Source organism: Mirounga angustirostris, unplaced genomic scaffold (genome assembly GCF_029215605.1).
Source record: "Mirounga angustirostris isolate CCGP_5_RB_7025 unplaced genomic scaffold, mMirAng1.0.hap1 SCAF_3, whole genome shotgun sequence".
In the NCBI taxonomy this organism is placed as follows: Eukaryota; Metazoa; Chordata; class Mammalia; order Carnivora; family Phocidae; genus Mirounga; species Mirounga angustirostris.
In genome coordinates this window covers 10,412,566-10,433,143 of record NW_026991711.1, presented here as the reverse complement: position 1 = coordinate 10,433,143, position 20,578 = coordinate 10,412,566, and the positions used below count along the sequence as shown (strand labels likewise).

General features: G+C 40.4%; 1 protein-coding gene across 1 annotated transcript in view; it reads right to left on the bottom strand.

The window, feature by feature from the left end:
• NALCN (sodium leak channel, non-selective) overlaps window positions 1-20,578 on the bottom strand; it is a 312,103-nt gene that overhangs the window by 79,227 nt on the left and 212,298 nt on the right. The window contains exons 16-17 of the mRNA XM_064585923.1: window positions 4,934-5,070; window positions 2,427-2,568 (exon numbers count right to left, since the gene is read on the bottom strand). Of these exons, the coding sequence (XP_064441993.1) occupies window positions 2,427-2,568; window positions 4,934-5,070 (279 nt within the window). The remainder of the gene's footprint in view (window positions 1-2,426; window positions 2,569-4,933; window positions 5,071-20,578) is intronic.

The following is a 20,578-nucleotide window of genomic DNA, read 5'->3' as shown; positions in this document are numbered from 1 at the left end:
GCACTCTTCCTGGAGATAGCTGGCCAGAACCACAGCCCAGGCCGGGGGTTCATTCCACACCTCTGGCTTAAAGTGTGCTTCTGAAATAAATTTTACAAATAAACAATCTGTGTTCTAGTATGTAAAATGCAATTTCAGGCTGCTTGGCTGAAACCAGGCCATCATCCTCCCACTTAATTATCCACCGACACATGCACTTTCGCATCTATGCCCTGTGCATAGTATTGAATGAAACATAACTGCAGACAAGAAATGTGACAAATTTAATAGTATTTTTTAAAAAAACAGTTGAAGTCTTTAAGGAGGGTTAAGGATATTGTGTTCGTGTGCACGCATTTTGTGATTTTCCACTCAAAATTTAAAAGCAAAGGAAGCTCTCAAATGAGATCAATTTAGTGGCTTGGAAGATCAAGTAGAACAATTATTTCAAAGCACAGAAGAAAAACAGAGAGACGGCAATCATAATGGAACAGGTAAGAGAAAAAAAGGAGCAGATGGAAAAGTAATCATTGAACAAATAATCAATGAAAATTTCCCTGACAATATCTCAGTCTGCAAACAGAAAAGACTCCCCAGTTAGGGTAGTTCTGATGAGAAAAGACATACAAAGTAAATCCTGGTAAAGTTTCTGAACTCCCAGGATATGTAGAAAGTTTTAAAAGCTTCCTCAAACCAGAAAACCTACCAACCAACCACCCACCAAAGAAAAACCTAATTACATTCAAATAAAAAAAAAAAATGACATTGGCATCAGACTTGTCCTCTGCAATGTTGGAGGAGAGAGAAATAACATCTGTAGGTGACTGAAATAAATAAGTAAATGGAAACCCTTGAACAAGAAGAGACACGCTACAAGGAAATCATTGTCATAATAGGTGAGAACAAAATCACGGAACTGCAGCAGAGGACTGGATGCTGGGGAGAGGGAAAGGGGAGACGTGGGGAGGGGGTGGGAGAAAAGAAGCAGAGGAGGAAGGCACAGATAGGGCGAAAGGCTAATCCTTGTGGGGTGGCGGGAACAGAGACTCTTGAAGGATGAAGGAGCTGGTATTTAATTTTCCCATGATAATACAGAAATATGTATTTGACCATAAGCAACAGAAAAAGGGCAGCCACAATTCAAAGGAATAAAAAAGTAAACTAGGACTTCCAAAGTAAAACACTTGCAAGTGAATTAGATGCTTTTGTGAACTCGAATGTTCAAGATCTTTTACAAATTCTGTTATTGATCTTTTATTTTCTTTCTTTCTTTTCTTTTCTTTTTTCTTTTTTTTTTTTTTGGGAGGGAGAGAGAGAGAATGAGTGGGAGGGAGCGGCAGAGGGAGAGGGAGAGAGAAAATCTTCTTTTTTATATATATTTTTATTTATTTATTTGATAGAGAGAGACACAGTGAGAGAGGGAACACAAGCAGGGGGAGTGGGAGTGGGAGAAACAGGCTTCCCACAGAGCAGGGAGCCCAATGCGGGGCTCGATCCCGGGACCCTGGGACCATGACCTGAGCCGAAGGTAGACGCTTAACGACTGAGCCACCCAGGCGCCCGAGAGAACATCTTAAGCAGGCTCCATGCCCAGTGTGAAGCCCGATGTGGGGCTCCATCTCACAACCCTGAGATCATGACCTGAACTGAAACCGAGAGTCAGACGCTTCACCCACCAAGTCACCCGGGCACCCCAATCTTTCATTTTCTAACTGTGGAATCTGAGGGACAAAATTCCCTATCTACTTTTCAATGATAAATAGATAAATCACAGCATGCATAGGGATAATTCCTGCCACACACTAAGCACGTGGTAGCTATTTTGACTGATTTTAGAGAAACTTGCTCTGGTTTTTCTCGCTGGTGTAATAACTAGAATAAACAGGGTCTCTTGCAACAGGCAGCATGCCATACAGACAGCATACATAGCATACTGTTAAACCTGGGCTGACCGTTAGCAATCAGAGTCTTCTGCCTGTGAGGAAATGCGGGGTTGGGGAGGCTCTCTACCTCTCAAAGTCACAGGGCTGCTATCTGGCATGGCACAAAAGCTGATGTGGACAAATGCAAAATTTAAAATTCATAAATTTACAAATGTTAGGTTTAACGATTTCTTCTACAAACAAAATTATTTTCTTCGTTATTCTCCTGAGACATTAGATTTCAGGACCCCATATACACCGGCATTTATGTAGTTCTTCTCTCTGACATACATGCTTAAGAAAACTTCGGTAATTTGAAGCAGTGAGTCTTAATTTTTCTTAATTTAAATTTTGTTAGTTAACATTTAGTGCAGTCTTGGTTTCTGGAGCAGAATTCAGTGATTCACCACTTCCTTCCAACACCCAGTGCTCATCACAACAAATGCCTTCTTTAATCCGCATCCCCCATCTGGCCCACCTCCCTCCATCAGCCCTCAGTTTGTTCTCTGTTCTTAAGATTCTTACTTTTTGGTCGATGTATTTGTTGTCTTCAATTGCAGACCGTTTGGAGTGATCACATGACGAGGAAGAGGTAGACGGAAGGCTTCGTAAGAGGCAGCAGGTGTCCTGTTGCTGGCGATCGATGAACTGCTTCATGAAACTTTCCCTTTGCAAATGAAGTACACACACATGTCAAGCATTGTTAATGAAATAGACCAAGTGATGGCATTTTACAATGACGCGTTTGCCTGAGCTCAGATAAAGGGGACAGATGTTCATAGAAAATATGACACATCATGCTAAGAGTGGTTTTTAGATTTAATTGGCAAAATAATTAATTTAGAGAAAGCTTTCTGAATTTTCAGTAGTTTTCTTAAAAAAAAAAAAAAAGTAATGTCCCTGAAATAACTTTTAAGCAATAATATTCAGTCATTGATGGTATTTTGTTCAATCTCATTGTGGTAATACTTTTTTATCCCCTCTAAGATTTGGAAGAATTAGTTCATCTCTCGGACTTCTACTCTTCATAAGAATCTTCAAGAGATAATTTTACATTGAAAGACTCAAAATAACTCAAAAGAAACTTGCTTCATCTGATCTTCAGAGCCTGGTGAGAATTCAAATAACATAACCACTAATCTTGAATCTAATTTGTGGCTCTTTTATACTTCCTATTTTCAAGTTAAAATTTTTTAAAAATCAGAAATGCAAATGTATTTCCATTTGAATTTTAAATATTATGGCACCATAACCAGTCTCATATTTTTACAAGCCCCCCCACCCCAGAATTGTCTTTAGAACTACTTACATAAAAATGTCATATTTTGGGGCACCTGGGTGGCTCAGTTGGTCAAGCAGCTGACTCTTGATTTCGGCTCAGGTCATGATCTCAGGATGGTGGAATTGAGCCCTGCATTGGGCTCCACACTCAGCACAGAGTCTGCTTGAGATTCTCTCTCTTCTTTTCCCTCTACCCCTTCCCCCACCTGCATGCACGCTCTCTTTCTCTCTCTCAAATGAATGAATAAATAAAATCTTGGAAAAAATGTCATATTTCCATTATGCTAAGTGAAATAAGCCATTCACAAAAGACAAATGGTATATGATTCCACTTACGTGAGGTACCTAGAAAAGTCAAATTCATAGAGACAGAAAGTAGAACCAGGGGTTAGCACTATAGGGAACGGGGGGTTATTTTTGTGTATGTGTATAGATTTTTGGTCTTGCAATAGAAAGAAAAGGGTGTGGATGTTGGTTGCATAAGAACATGAATGTACTAAACTGTACCCTTAAAAATGGTTAAGATGGTAAATTTAATGCTATGTGGATTTTAGCACAAATTAAAATTAAGTGGACATGCAATGCTGAAAAAAATTAAAAAATAAAAAATGTCATATTTCAACTATTTTGGTTCTATTTGTAATTTTTGAGCTACAACTTAAATAATATTCTTTAACTATCAAAAATAAGTGTTTTAAAGTATCTTTTACGCAAATGCTTCACTGAAAGGCAAAGTGGTAGAAAATCAAATTAGCTTAAGTGGGAAATGCCATGTTTTTTCCTTTAAAAATGGAAGATGAGGAGCTATTAGAACTTGAGGTGAGAGTGTTGGGCAAGCCATGTCACCAGGGTTTTCCTTCTAAGGTTGTATCGATGCTAAATTAAGAACACTGAGTTAAGGATGAGAAGTAACGAGGTGCCATTCTCTCCCGTAATAGTTATGTTGTTTATGATGCACAAAGAAGCAATGACAACAGACTTCGCATGCTTTTAAGCAAGTCTTTATAATGCAATACTTGTTCTTTGTCTAAGATGCATTAAAGAATTTTTTTATTTTTTTAAGATTTTTATTCATTTATTTATTTATTTATTTATTTATTTATTTATTTATTTATTTATTTAAGATAGAGTGAGAGTGAGAGAGAGAGAGCACAAGCAGGGGGAGCGCCAAAGGGAGAAGCAGACTCCCCGCCGAGCAGGGAGCCCGACGCGGGGCTCGATCCCAGGACCGCGGGATCATGACCTGAGCTGAAGGCAGACGCTTAACGACTGAACCACCCAGGCGCCCCTGCATTAAATAATTTTTAAACTTGAAAAAGAAAAAGTGGAAGGCAAATTATATCGTCATCAGACATGACATTCTACATGAATGCTGCTACAGTAGTACAGAAACCTGGCTGGTGGCATTTCTCTATTTACTTGAGAATAAAAGGCCACAAGAGGCCAGTTTATCCTTCCACAGTTGAAGGTCAGAGGTTGGGGTCTACCTGCAACCTTGAGCACCTGTGTCAGTTACCTGGGGAGTGGAATCCCCGAGGGGCATCTCAGGGAGAAGCAGGAGGGAGCAGCTTTCTCGTCTTGGCAAATGACCGTTCTGAATATATTGCTTAAAGGGGTCAAAAGAAATAACTTAAAAATAGAAAAAAAAATACCCTCTTTCAAACATGAATTTGAAAGAAGGGCTGAATCAGATTTAAGATAAATCCTTGACAGTGTATGGGGCATATACAACAAAATAAGTACATTAATACCTGATTTTAGGAACTGTAAAGTCTGAAGGAAGCTTTGAGATTTTCACCATTTGCGGTCTGTTTGGAAATTTTTCGAAGATTCGAAGTCGCAAAGGGAGCTTTTCTTTGGTGTCCGCATTCGCTTCACTTTGCTTTAACTAAAGAAAAAATAGAAAGAAGGAAAGGGGGGAACTTATCGTACTCTCAAGTCACAGACTGTCAGCTTTTTTGCATCAGGGGAACAATGAGCTGGTACATTATGGGCGGTAGATGGCAGCAGAGCCCTACTCAGTGCCTTTCACACCCACTGCCTACGGGCTCAGTGTGCGCTCCAGCTTTAACCGCCGGGAAAACAAAACCCAAACTGAACCAAGCAAAAAACGAAACCAGAGAAAATAATTAGAAGAAAAAAATTAGGTTCTTTTATTCCTAAATACAAACCCCCTTTCACCCCAAATGTTATTTTTATTGTTTACTTATCTCTAGCATATACAATAATATAACAATAAAATATGTTTTATACACATGTGTGCTGGAATAGGAAACCAAAAGAATAAAAATAAATGAAACTCCTAAGTTTCCTAAATGGTAATATTTGTAACTAGCAAAAATGTCAAGAAAACAGGTCATTTATTCTAGCATATTCAAAAAGAAAAGCTCAAAATGGAAACAACACATTTGGTACCTACAGGGAGGCTTCTTTATTTCGTTGTAAACATGCTTGGGAATTAATACATTATATGCCATAAAGTATCTTTGCAAGAAATGACAAGCAAACAGTATTCATCATCTATCTATCATCTATCCATCTACAAGATGGTTTTTATATTTTTCATATAATTTTGTATTTCTACAAATTAGAGTTCAGGGAGCCTGAGACTTGACATCACTAATTGGAGCCAGTGCTGAGCTAAGGAGCCGCCACAAGGACGGATTTGGCCTGCGGAACCCTGGCCTGAAAAATTAAAGAGGGTGCTTCTACCCCTTTTCACTGCACCTTCTTCCTCCTCCAAGGCTGACTTCTCTTGCTGACCTCCCTTACTTCTCTTTACGACTCCCTTCTCTCAGACCTCTCTATAGACGAGGCTAACCTCTCCATCCCAGCCCATCTCCTGTTCCTCCCTCCAGCCTGCGTCTCGGAGCACTGTTCCTGTTCAAAAGGTCCATCACATTCAGGCAGCCTTTCTGGTGGGGTGCGGGAAGCATGTTTCAAACACTATCATCTTCTCATCCCTTGCTGGGTACGCTTTTACTTTATAATTACAGCCTGTCTCCGGTTTGTGGAAAGAGGAGCAGGGGAGGCTGAGAACGTTTTTATAACTTTTATAACAGGAAGAAAGGTGGCAATTCTTCTCTCCTCCCCAAGTGGAGGTATCCAAACTGGCCAGAGAGAACATGAGCGCTGCGTTTGGGGGAACATCCAATGTCAATACAATATATGGCTCAGTTGTCTAATTGGTTGTGAGCTCATAGTGAGATTATAGTCTTAGTTCTAGTTCAGAAAACATGCCTCATTTCTCATCAACTTCAGAAACTGTTCTTACATTATTGTTTTATATAATAGAGATATTTTGCTGTAGCCAGTGTATGTCTTATTTAATTTGGGGGCTTGTCTGTGGATTTCTGACTTAGGTGGTGACCTCACTTAGAGAAGGCGAGACTTGTTTGTTGCCTTCCCCTCTCCCCAAATGGAACACAACATAGCATGCTCCCAATCATTTGATGGCTATGATGGTGAGCGTGATGAAGAATTAGTTCCCAAAGGTGCAAAACACACACTGCTAGCATTCCCATGAGATAGAGGCAATTAAAAAATGGCTTCAGGGGAGCCTGGGTGGCTGTCGGTTAAGCGTCTGACTCTTGGTTTCGGCTCAGGTCATGGTCTCAGAGTCATGAGATCGAGCCCCGCCTCGGACTCTGCGCTCAGCAGGGAGTCTGCTTGGGATTCTCTCTTTCCCTCTCCCTCTGCTCCTCCCCAGCGCGCATGCTCTCCCTCTCTCTTTCTCTCAAATAAATAAATAAATCTTAAAACAAAAGAAAAAATGGCTCCATATATAAAAAAAGAAATTCATGATGAAGAGACTCACTTTCCAAAAATTTATTGGCATAACTGGTAGAAAGATATTTGTCAGTGGTAAGGCGAGCACACAGGAAAAAGAAAAAGCAGTTAATATGTTAAGTCAGACCAGAGAGAAAGGCAATTATATAAGGCCAAAGACAGGCCGAGAAGAAAGAGCAGAAATGAGGTATTTAATTCATGCCTTTGCTGACTCATTTATTTATATATCGGTGCAGTCACTTATAAATCTAATCCCAGAGGCCAGGTTCCTTGTGAAGTTCTGGGGATATAAAAATAACTAAGACACAGTATTTGCTCTCATGGAGCCCACGTTGTAACGAATAGATGGGTCTATAAACAGGTAATGACAAATATAATAGCTATTCCAGCTGAGGTACAAACAAAGTGCTGGGAGCTCAAGGTGAGGAGCAAACGGAGAGAGAGAGAGAGAAAAAAAAAAAAAGATGGTGCTACTTTTATTTCCAGAGGCTTCTCCCAGTATTCTGGAGGCTGGAAGCCCTAAATCAAGTTGTCAGCAGCGCTGAGCTCCTCTAAGTCTCTAAGAAAGAGTCCTTCCTTGACTCAGCTTCTTGGCAATCCTGGTGTTCCTTGAGCCATAGCTGCATCACTCCATTACCTGCCTCTGAAATCACAAGGCCTTCTTCCCTGTGTGTTTGTGGGTCTATCTGAGTCTCCTTTTCTTTTCTTGGACAAAGATACCAATCATTTAAATTAGGGTCCACCCTAAAGCAATATGATCTTAACTGATCATGTCTGCAAAAATCTAATCTCCAAATAAGGTCCCATTCTGAGGTTCCAGGTGGACACGAATTTTGGGGGCACACTATTAAATCTACTACATATAGTAGTTGAAATTCCAGCGTGTGGTGACTTGGACACTGTTTCTCTTTACCCCGAGACTGTCAGTGCTAGGAGGACAAGCATCTTAGGACAAGGATCCTTGCACCAGGTGTATATGTTTCATTATTCATATTCAGGGCCGGCTGCAATATTTGACACAAAGTAAGCTAAACAAACATATGTTGAATGAATAATTACACAATCATTGGCAGAACTAAACTCTCTAGCAGGTAACTTGCAAATGAAAGAAAGGATTTTAGGTTTATCTGGAAGGGTAGAGAGATAAGCAGAAAGTATCCATTTGCTGATCAAATACATTTGTTGGTGTGGAGTGTAAGTGTCCCTGGATTCACAGGAGAGAATAAAATTAGACTCTGTGGCATTTAACCTGAGCTTACATCTACCATTGGTGAACTGATAAATGTTTAGAATAAGTTTAGGCATAAAATTTTGTAGTATTTAATCAAATATCCTAGAATATGATGTTTAACGTAAGTAGGTTACCAGTATTAAAATATAGTCCCCTTGTCTGTATGTTTTTAAAATGGAACTCATCTCATTCTACTTGGTGTTAGAATTATTTATACCTTCCCAAACTTGTAAACTACTCAGGGAGAAGATTCTATTTTTAATTTACTTCATTTTTTTTAAAAAAAGATTTTATTTATTTATTTGACAGAGCGAGAGCGCGCACAAGCAGGGGGAGTGGGAGAGGGAGAAGCAGGCTCCCTGTGGGGCTCGATCCCATGACCGAGATCATGACTTGATCTGAAGGCAGACGCTTAACCAACTGAGCCATCCAGGTGCCCCTGTTTTTAATTTATGTCTATGGTACTTTCTAGAGAGTAGAAATATAATAACCATTTGTGAATAAATGAATTAGAATTCATCATGAATTGATCATGAAACTGTAAGACCACAAAGAGCAAAGGAGAAGCTCTTTTTGTTGACACAGAAGGTTCTTCAGGATCCTGCAAATCCTCCCAAATGTCAGGCATCATAGCTCCACAGATGTGCCAACAGGCCCGTTAAACCAGACAAGGATGGGTGGATGCGTGGATGGCAGACATATCAGGTCTCACTGAGGAGGCACTGGCTAGAATCTTCTACAAACAGGAAGGGGCCTCTTTGGGAACAGTGGTGGCCAAGTGCTCTTTCTGCTGTTCACAGTTAAGCAGCATCATCTGGAGATGAACACACACACAGCCAGGAGCCCAGCAAATCCTCTCCTAGGTGCACAGCTCCCAGAAACATGCCCACACGCACACCACAGCCTCGCCAGCCACGGCCGTGCCAAACCATACACACCTCAAATGCCCATTGTGGCATATGCATGAATCTGAGTCAATAAACTACACCCAAGCACGAGGACTTGGGTGAATTTTATGAACTAATGTTGAATGAATGAGTCCTGGCAAAGCAAACAAGGACATCCTGAATGATGCCATTTATAGAAAGTTAAAAAGCAGGTGACACTACTCTATCCTGCTTAGAGTCTGGAGAGTGGTCATCCCGGGGTGGGGTGAAGCATCGTGACCACGGGGCCATGTGGCGCGGGGCTCTTAAGAGACAGTTGATCTTGATCTGGGTGCTAGGTGTGTTCAGTTGGTAAAAGTTCAGCAAAATGCCTTTATCTATATGGATAATAGAACCCAGTAAAAAGTTAAAAAGAAAAAAGAAGGGCTGGTGGAGTGGAGCAAAATCATCTAAACCTCAGTCCACTGCTATGAATCACCATAACTTGGACCATTTCTCCTTCCCTAGTCCATGATCTTGGCCAAGATACAAAATGAGAAAAAAAAGGCCAAAGAGCAAGATGGGACTGGTGTGTGCGTGGAGGGTGCGGGGTGGGACGAAGATGAGGCAGCCAGGGTAGAGAAAAGTACTGCCTAGTCCTTGGAAGCCACTGTCAAGTTTCTTAATACATGATAAACCCTTTTATCCAAATTCTTCCCCCTTCTTGCATTTAAGCACAGATTAAATGTACTTTGATGCAAATGAGTGAGTAGTATGGATTACGCTGAATATACAGGATAATAATTTAAGATCAGTATACCACACCAAAAAAGAAGACCTTCTAACGGATAGTAAATGTAATTGTAAATGTTCACTTAAAAATCATTTCAAAGATCATAACCCTTGAATGGAAGGAACCTAGTATAGTGAACCCAAGATTTTAGTCTTTATGTTGAAAAAGCTAATGTAAAGACCAGCACAAAGGAAGGAGTTTATAATGGTTTCAACGGAGCACGAAGTCTGGCTGCAACGAATAGATCAGATGATAGATTTGTAAAAGACCCACATGGTTAAAAAAAAACCAAACACACACATTTGCAAAATAGAAATCAGAATCAAAGAGAAAAATTCAAACCTTGAGCTTTAAAATATATAAGTCATCTAAGCTCAGTGCTATTCTATGGCTCAGCATCTGTCTTGCGGAGATATCATTACACATTGGGCGGCTGAAAGCCTTTTGCTTTCCTTGTGCTTCTCAAGAGAGTTGGGTGTAATTGCTCTGCATGACACATACCCTGTTCTGCCTCATCGCCTCCATCTTCCATATTCCAGCCTTGCTTTCTTCTGTTAAAATATTCAAACACTATTCAGTTTTCAGTTCCTTTCTAAACGCTGCAACAAATAACTGAATTGAAGGATTATGTTAAATAAAAATTTTGGTAATTTCTGGTGTGCTTTTCGCAAAGAAAACAATTTAAAAGGCGTTCAGATGTGGGAACGGATTCTCGTTTTAAAATCTAGCTCACACTAGTTTGAAAAATGTGTGTAGACCTGAAGGTTAATGTAGCTGAAGAGTATTTTTTGGCAGTTCGATCTATGAAAAATGGCCACATTATGGGCAATCTGGAGAAAGAAGTTCCTCTTTGTCACCTGAGTCAATTAAGGCTGAATTCTCTTTGCTTCTTTAAACAATGGCTTTGGCCAGTTTTGCTGGATGTATACATGACACAGTAATTCAGAACTGAGACTCTTCCTAAAGCATAAACTACTATTTCTCCAGCAAGTTTCTCTTGCTGTGCTGCATCTGTGATGTTACAGCCCCAACTGCATGCCTTCTGGGTTAAAACAGATGGAATATCTGGAGTAATGATCAAATATGTTGGTCTTTATTAATATCCCTGCATCCCGGTGTTCCTATAAAACCTCGATCTGAAATATAAAGAATATTCCTCACTAGGCTGTTGAGTCCAATAAAGACTTTCTTAGAAGGGAGGACATTTTCCTTTTTTTTTTTTGCCCTGGGCAAAAGGCGGTCAGCCACATGACTGAATATAATACAGCACAACTATACACAATAAAAAATCTTTCCCTTAAAAAAGTGTTTTAAGTCGCTAATTCTTCCCCCCCCTTTTACAAAAAATGTGGAATACATCCAGTACTTACAAGGTCAAATTGGGGTTTTATTGATACACACTGGGGGGCTCTATTTCTTGGCTTGTGGGCCATAAAAGATACATTTTAATATGATAGCTGGCACCCCAAAATGTTCCCAGTAGCTTTTAACATCAGTTGATTAATGCCATGCAGTGTTTCTTTTCCTACATCTCTCTACAGACTCAAGAGGTGTTACTCATTCATCCTTACAACATGCCCCTGAAGAAAACGGGGGAGAGGGGGTGTGTTCTTGGAGGAGTTGGTGCCCTGGGGAATTAGGTGGCTGTTCTGTGCTTCCTGATTTGGGAGACCAGCAGAGCACTTACTTTTATACCGTCTTATGACATCCCTAAGATGTACACAGCCCCAAACTTAAGATCTTACAGGCTTGAAATGTCCTTCAGAAGGTTACTTTGTGAAGCAATGTGAATACCAGTTGCAACAGGGCTAGGCTAGCTGAAATTGCTAACAAGTTATTAAGAGGGGAAAAATAAAACCATCAAAACCAGAATACCAAATTATGTCAAATGGGTAAGTTTTACTTATACGATTGTCCCTTGAAATCCTATTAATGGACCTAATGGTTTCTTAGAGATAGTAGTAATGAACACAGGATGCTTTTGTATGCTTCTTTTTCTAGGTCCCAAACACCTCTATTTTACATTATATTTCTCTTGTGCTACTCAACCGAGACCTAGTTGTTTCCATTAGGAAACTTACTGAGTCATAGAAACATGTTCATTATGATAAAAAATGTGTTTTTTTGCTCCACTTCAGATGAAATTGCATTAGAATTCCATGTAAACTAGATAGTTGGTTCATGTTATGAGAAGAATATTCAGTAAGTAATAGGAAAAAGCCCACACCAAAGGGAATTCAGAATATATATATATATACACATATATACATATATATGTGTGTATGTGTATATATATGTATGTGTCTGTGTGTGTATGTGTATATATGTACATTTATGTGTATATATGTGTGTGTATGTATATATATTTATGCTTACATAATTGTCCTCCCTGTTTTGATTTAGAAAACATAGGAGAAAACATCGTCCACATAAAAACAGTAAAAAAAAGTGAGAAGATGTGGATTTAAATTTTTGCTCAGTTTTATAATCCCTTAACCACTTTGGATTTCAACGTTCTCAAATGAAAAATGAGGATCTTCCTTCTTTTATATAAATGCTAGATATATAAGTGAGATAGCATATTGCCTGTAATTTGAATTACTCAAGGGAAATGTGCTATAAAAACCAAAGCTCTCACGATGCCTCAGTAAGTGCTAGCTCTGCAGGAAAAGGCTCCTATCTCAGCAAGTGGGGATGAACACAGAGGACGCAACCTCTCCCACTCTCCAGCTTCTGCCCCTTCGCTGCCCTGTTGTTTATTTTTCCAAGACTCTTGATTTACACAGAGAGGGCCAACATTCCTCCTGATCTAGTGTTCCTCCCCATCCCCTGCCCTTTCCAAACTTCCTTCTCAGAAGAGTTATCTGCATTCACCAACCTCTGCACTCACTCCCCACTCATCTTCCATCCTCTCTGGTTCAGGTCTCTTCCCAGCACCTGGGGCAGGGGCAGGGGGCTGCTCTCACCAGTTACCCACACTTCCCACGATGCTGAACCCAGCGGCCACTCATGCAGCCTGGTTTTGTTTGTTTGTTTGTTTGTTTTAATCTCATGCCACTCCTTAAACCCTCCTAACTGGGTTTCCATCTTAGTTTTGCCCCTTGATTCCCATTTTTCTTTTCACTTGAAAAAGAAACACCATCATGTTCCTGGTCCTTAAAGTAACGCAAGGATGGTCAATTGTGTATAGAAGCAATTGGAATCTTCTTAGCATGATATAAATGACCCCCCCCACCCCCCCTGCCTTCCTTGCCCTTTATACACCAACAATACTGGCTTGTAGGTCCCTCCTACAGTCTTACTTCAGATCACGGATGTGTGCCTCCCAACATACCTTACCCTCCCCCGCCCACCGCCTGCAACATACTTTCCTTCTACACTCCCTCAAAAACCATCTCCTCCAGGAAGATGTCTCAGAATAGCAGTAACTGGGAGTTGAAGTAGTAAACCTGAGCGTTGGACACCATGCTGAACACTTTGCGTCGCTAACATTACTCAATCCCCAGTTCAGCTCTTGGGTGTAGCTCCATGCTCTAGCATGTTACAGATATGGAAACTGAGGTCACAGGAGCTTAAATCAGCTGCCCAAGGTCACATGGCTGCAAGTGGGAGCACTGGGGTGTGACCGCAATCTTTCTGATTCCAGAGCCTGAGCTTCTAAAAAACTGTTTTATGGGGCACCTGGGTGGCTCAGTCGTTAAGCATCTGCCTTCGGCTCGGGTCATGATCCCGGGGTCCTGGGATTGAGCCCCGCATCGGGCTCCCCGCTCAGCGGGAGGCCTACTTCTCCCTCTCCCGCTATCCCTGCTTGTGTTCCCTCTCTCGCTGTGTCTCTCTCTGTCATACAAATAAATAAAATCTTGAAAAAAAAAACTGTTTTATACGGCCTCATCAAAACAACATTTTCAAGCAAAAGATGCATTTTTCCTTCTGCAATTTTGTACCTGCCATTTCTTGAATATGGAATATTTTCTCTCGCTTTGCTAACAACATTCGATTCATCATTTTTAGAGACATCTTCCCTCCCTGCCTCCAATCTGAGTTAGGCATGTCTTCCCTGATGTTCTTTGCATTTTCTTCAACCTCAGTGCTCAGACCTTTACGCCATAACTTCCTACTTATGTGCATCTCTTCTCTATTAAGATGGCATGTTTTAAATTAAGAGCAGGACTCTGTGCCCTGTGGCCTCACACCATACATTTACACACACAGGACAAAGATAACACAATGGTGATGAGATGGAGAACAAAAAAGCTGAATCAGTGGTGTCCCACGGACAGGCCCAAGCAGCCCATTTGTGATATTTCTCCTCATTTTTTTTATCCTTTTCTTAGGTTCTTTACAAGGTGGAAGCAGCCATATTAACCAGCAGAAACAAGTCTCCCAATTTCAGATGGGTTATTTCACTGATAAAGATGAAGAAAGAGAAACGACAAGTCTTCTCAGATTTTCTATTAGAAACAAAATCATAGAAAGTGTTTGGCTCCTGATAAAATGCATGCTCTCAACTTTTTAAGATCAAAAAAGCATAATTAACTATAAATTCTATACAACATATTCACAGTATAAAGTTTCGCAGATGTATGTGTCTTTGCACAAGGCCACAGACCAGCCAATTTATATTTCTATGTTGTGTTATTGGAGTTTACCATAGAGAATTCTTATCCTATTTAAAAACAAAACAAAACAAAACAACACTTTATGTTGAGTTCATTTTGAACTTACATAAGAGTTGCGAAGATTGTGCAGCGTTCCTGTATGCCCTTGACCCAGCTTTTTCTTATGTTCGCATCTTATGTAACCATAGAACATTTATCAAAAGTAAGAAATTAACCTTGGTCAAATACTTTTAACGAAAGTGCAAAACTTATTTGGAATTCCCCAGTTTTTGTATCAGTGTCTTTTTTGTTTTAAGATCCAATGCAGGGTAGCACATTATATTTCATCATCATGTCTTTTGAGGCTCTTCTAGGCTGTGACAGTTTCTCCTCTTTTCCCTGTTTATAAATGACCTTGGCAGTTTTAAGAAGTCCCGGGCAGGTAACTTGTAGAGTGTCCCTCAATTTGGGGTTGTCTGATGTTTTCTCATGATTTGACGGAGGTTATGACTTTCGGGAGAAGAATATCATGGAGATGATAGGCTTATTTCATGATATCAGGGGGAACATGACACCAATAGCCTCAATACTGGTGATGGTAACTGTAACCAGGGGTAAAGCGTTTCTCCACTCCAATGTTATGGTGTCCTTACACTACCCTTCCCTTACACTCTGAGGTAGAAGCAAGTCACCAACTCCTGCCCAGTCATGGAGAGAAGACTTAAGGTTTATCTTCTAAGAGGGAGGAGTATCAAAGAATTTGTAGGCACATGTTAAAACCATCAGAATAATTAAAAAAGGGAAAGTTTTGAAGGGAGAAACTTGAAGGTCATGCAAATTCCCTATTTCTTCTTCGAGTTTCACACTAATTTCAGCATCCACCAGTAGATCTCGCCTGCTGCAATTGTAATTGTAATGTTCTAATGGCGATTTTCTATTTCCCTCATTTATTATTCTATTATTTCTATTTCTTTTTACTTGGGATTATTCTGTGAGGAAGAGTTGGCACTTCTCCATTTTTAAATTCAATCATTTATTTATACATAAGTATGGGTTTTGGTTGTTTATTTCATTCTTTGGGTTAATAATCTAATACTATTGTTATTTATCCTATTGCTCAAACTGTTCCTGCTTTGGCCATCGGTTGGTTTCTCTACTCTTTCGATATACTTTTTCTTTTTCTTTTCGTTTCTTTTTTAAAAGTTCTTCCTTACTTTCCGGGCTCCACAAAATACTTAAGACTTATCCTGTGTTTCCCCTGACTGAGCTCGAGAATCAGCCATTTCTCCACAAAGAGTCCTGATTTGCTTTCCTGGAGAATGGTATTTAGAAGTGAAACCTTGGCACTGGATTTGCTTGTTGTTACTGGTATGTCACTGCTTCTAGGCTCATTCAGAGGAAAGAGCTAGGGAATGCACGGATGTATATAAAACTGTGTTATACACATATATCTATACTTACCACCTATGTATGGATGGATGGGTCTTACATAACCTTAGATCATATATGTATCCATCCATGTGTCTATGTATCTATGTATCTATCCATCTTCTATCTTAAAATAAACTGAGTTCATAAGACCCATCCAGCCATAGGGTTCATCCTGGCATCTTCCCTTTGCTTATTTGTAACTTCTTTCTGACAGTGTGACATTATCTATAGTAAATTTCCTGATTTGTTCCGCTTTTGTGTATATATAACTAGTATCAGGAATGCTATCTGTCATAAAATAAAAACCACACTTTATATTGGAGGTATGGAACACATGTATTTTGTAGTCCCCACGTTGGGTCTTGAACCTCAGCTGTGTTCTGTCTCCTTAAGTAATTCCTCTTCAGGCAACAATCATGCATTTTCTAAGTACCATTCCTGAGTATGCTTATGGCAGATTGTAGAGTTGTTCAATTTTGCAGACTTTGATAAAAAGGCTTATTAGATGCACTATGAAAATTCACATTAATCAACATATTTTATGCAAAGCAAAATGGAAATAGGAATAACATCAAACCAAATAGCACGCATGTACATTTCTCATTTCCTAGAAATAATCTAAGTCATTCTTTTGTTAATATCTGAGTAAAAAATATGCGATTGTCATATGGCTGTGTGTGAATGTCAGACATGCCCCATCTCCCACTGTGCCTACTCCTGAGCAAGCATACCGAGTAGAATATAAGAAAAGGCCAAGAATGAGCTCATTAACCCTCAAGAACAGGGAAGCAGAATTACGAGTAAATCAAAATAAGACTGGTTGCTGTTCTTAAACAAATTCCATAACTTTCTGGCCACCTTTTATTAAAAATCAATCTAGTTCAATCCAGGCTCCTACCCGATTCAGACCTTCCCCTCACCCTGACCCCACAGAGCTATATGTGTAACTTATGGTCTGGAACCAGGGAGGGAACACGGTTCCTTCTTTGACTGCTCCACATCTTCTTTTGGGTCTAGCTTCTCCAGAGCAGAGGCCAGGGTGGAGAGTTAGGAGAAGAAGGGGTTGTCTTAGGAAACCAGTCACATTTCAGGGTGGCCCTCTTTGTGGTTTGGTCTGGATCTGGACCTACTAAAAGCTGATGGCTTTCTGTAGGGATGACCAGCATTGTAAACAGTCAGAGACATGAAATTCTGGCCTAAAGAATGAGGTTGACTAGCTGTACCAATCAGACCTTCTCTTGTTGGGAGCTTGAACTTCAGACAGACAGAGTGTTGATTATTTGTAACAAAACCCAAAGTCAAAATTTACATGGAGAAAATCAGAGAGAGATTATTCGTGTTGCGCTTACGGTAAAGCACCTGCAGTTATTAAACAGTATTCTTCAAGGTTCTAGTATCTCTTTTCTTTCCACTCCATATAACCTCACCCAGAGTCACAACTTGCACTGTGATGTCCATACAGAGAACATCACTTGAACCGAAGAATCAGAGAGTGTGAGGATTTTTGTCTGGTTCCTTCACTGACTTATCCCACATGCCTAGAACAGTGCCTGACATGAGGTAGGCAGGCGCTACGTGAAAATTACATTGACCATCCATATTTGTATCTCTAGCGAGCCAGCCCTCACTCTTGAACTCTAGATGTACACATGCAGCCGTTAGATGTCTCCACTCAGTCTCACACTCATCACAACATGCCCAGGACGGAGTTGTTGATCTTTACCTTTGAAAAGGGTTCTGTGCTAATATTTCCTGCTTCAGCGAATATTGCCATCATCCATCCAAAGAGATGAACCTGAAACCAAGAGTCACCCTTGACACTCTCACTTATGTCCTTAAATCCAAAGTATATGGACTGAGACTCAGAATAAAGAACAGATGGACTGTGTTAAACGTAAGTCCAAAAGGAGTCAAGGCAATGACAACACCTCCAGTGTATTCACATTTGAGTTTAGGTACACACAGGGTTACACTCCTTATAGACTTCATTCCTTATAGTCTTAACACAGCCACGAAAGAGTCCTTTCACTATTCATAAAACTGAAAACCAATTGTCTGTCATACTTTTTCCTTAGAACCATAACAATCCAGTTTCCCATACTGCGAGAGGATCTAAAGAAAAAAAATTGCTGTTCATTAAAAAAAAAATTGTTCTCTTGATTACAGAAAGCAAACAGGATAGAGTCCCCACTGTAGGCATAGGGCTGGGTGTGCTGAGTTCAGGCTGAGCTGAAGGGGGAGTTTCTCCCCAATTTGGGCATGTTTTCCCCTACAAACCTTCCCATTTCTTAAAATTGAGGGATTGTCTTACAGAGTGCTATGAGAAAAAAATGTAATGAAAGTAATTCTAAATTAGCACAATGTTGAATGACATAACCAACAACTCGATGTAGACAAGTCATTTTATGTTTGTTCAGAGGCAAGAGAGACTTAAGGTAATTTATAAAAAGTCCCAAGTGCCAGTAGAATGAGGCAAAGAACAAGGTTTCTGAAAGTGATCTGGTTTGGGTCCATCATTCATATAATGAAAATTTGGAAGGGCTTAGAGAAACTCTTCTTCCAAGAAAATCTCAAATTTATAAAACTCACTTTTTATGGCCTTATTTGATGAAGGGTGAAGGTAAAGATTCCGACTGCTGAGAAAGCTGCTCTTGGTTGGTGACACCTGGTCTGCATCCTGAGGTGCACATGTTACCCCCCATTATGCCATGCTCTCAGCTACTTACTTCATGCCAAAAAGGGAGCACTTCATCTAGAGGCCAGAGACCAAGGCTCTGGTAGTTGTGTTAGTTCCTGAGGGCTGTTGTAATAAAGTACCAACACTGGGTGCCTTAAAACAACAGAAATATATTGTCTCATAGTTCTGGAGTCTGGGAATCCAAAATCAAGATGTCTGTGGGCTTGGGTACCCTGTGGGGGTTCTGAGGGAGGGTCTGTTCCATGCCTCTCTCTTAGCTTCCGGTGACGGTCGGCAATCCCTGATGCTCCCTAGCTTGTAGACACCTCACAGTGCCTGCCTCTTCATCACATGCTGTTCTTGTCTGTCTCTTCTCCTTTTCATATAAGGACACCAGTCAGAGTGGATTAAGGTTCACCCTAAAGACCTCATCATCTTAACTTCATTACATTTGCCAATACCCCGTTTCCAAATAAGGTCACCTTCGCAAGTACTAGGGATTCAGGCCTCAGTATGTCTTTTTGAGGGATACAACTGAATGCACAGCCGGAGGACATAAATTCTAAGAGGTATCTCCTCTGTTTGATGCCCCGCTCCCTGACTATTGCCGGTTTAACTTCAAAATTCTGGTTGGTTGTTTCCCTTTTTTGCATTGACTTCTGGGTTTCTAGGCCATGTCTAATGCTGATAATTGATATCCCCAAATTTTGAGCCTCTGTTATGACCTCTTGGCTTGAACCCTGATCTGAGTGGTTTTCAGCTTTAGTCGCTTCATCTCTTTGAACTGATAGTGCTGTTCATGTCTCTATTAACATAAGAATTTATTATTAAACAAAGGCCTAACAATGAAGAAATTTCAGAAATAGCCGAGCAAATACTATATAAGGTGACCTCCTGAGATTTAAATTATGGAAAATTATGGGGAATAATATGTAAATTGACAACTGAAGAGTCATTTCTGACCAAAAGATGGAGAGCAGCTTCAAGTGGAGTCGAGTATGTCAAAGGCTTCCGGTAAACACCATTTCCCAACCCCCAGCCGCTAGTGATTTGTAGCTACTTGAGGGTATTGATCCTCTGGCCTCTGGGCAGCTCAGTGTTTCCAAGAGCAGCAGGAATCCTGGATGTCTGATGCCTCCAACTGCCTGGGATTCCCAGCTGTTGACCCCATGTGTTGTGTAAACATCACTCTCCACACATGCGGCAGTGGAAGGAAAAGTTGGATAGTCCTCTAGTAAATGGTGGTGACATATCTGAAAATATAAAGAATGAGCCAGTAACGAGTGATCTGTCTGGAGGCTCTGAGGATGACAAGTCTGAGAAGAAAGGAATGGCAATCCATTTTCACTTTTTAGCTGTCATACCTACTCATCTCCTAGAACCCAACTTCTACCCAAGTGCCTGAGCTTGCTGTCATCACCGTCACCTACCACCACCTTACTGCCACTATGGTTGCCAATTTTTCATTAAATTTTTTTTTTAAGTTGTGATCAAAACACATGACATAAATGTACCATTGCACTCATTTTTAAGGGTACAGTTCAGTAGTGTTAAGTACATTCATCTTGTTGTGCAAAAGACCTCCAGGACTTTTTCATCTTGCAGAACTAGAACTCTGTAGCCACTGAACTTCCCCTGGCCCCTCCCCCTGGCTCCTGGCAGCCACCATTCTACTTTCTGTTTCTATGAACTGGACTCCTCTAGGAATCCCACAGAAGTGGAATCATATAGTACTTATTTGTTTGGCACTGGTTTATATCACTGACCACAATGTCCTCAAGATTCACCCATGCTGTAGCATGTATCAGAATTCCCTTCCTTTTTAAGGCTGACTAATATTCCATTGTATGTATGCACCACATTTTCTTCACCCATTCACCTGCTAATGGACATCTGAGTTGCTTCCACCTCTTGGTTATTGTGAATAATGCTGCAACAAACATGGCTTTGCAAATTATCTCTTCGAGACCCTGATTTCAATTCTTTTGGATGTATACCCAGAAGTGGTATT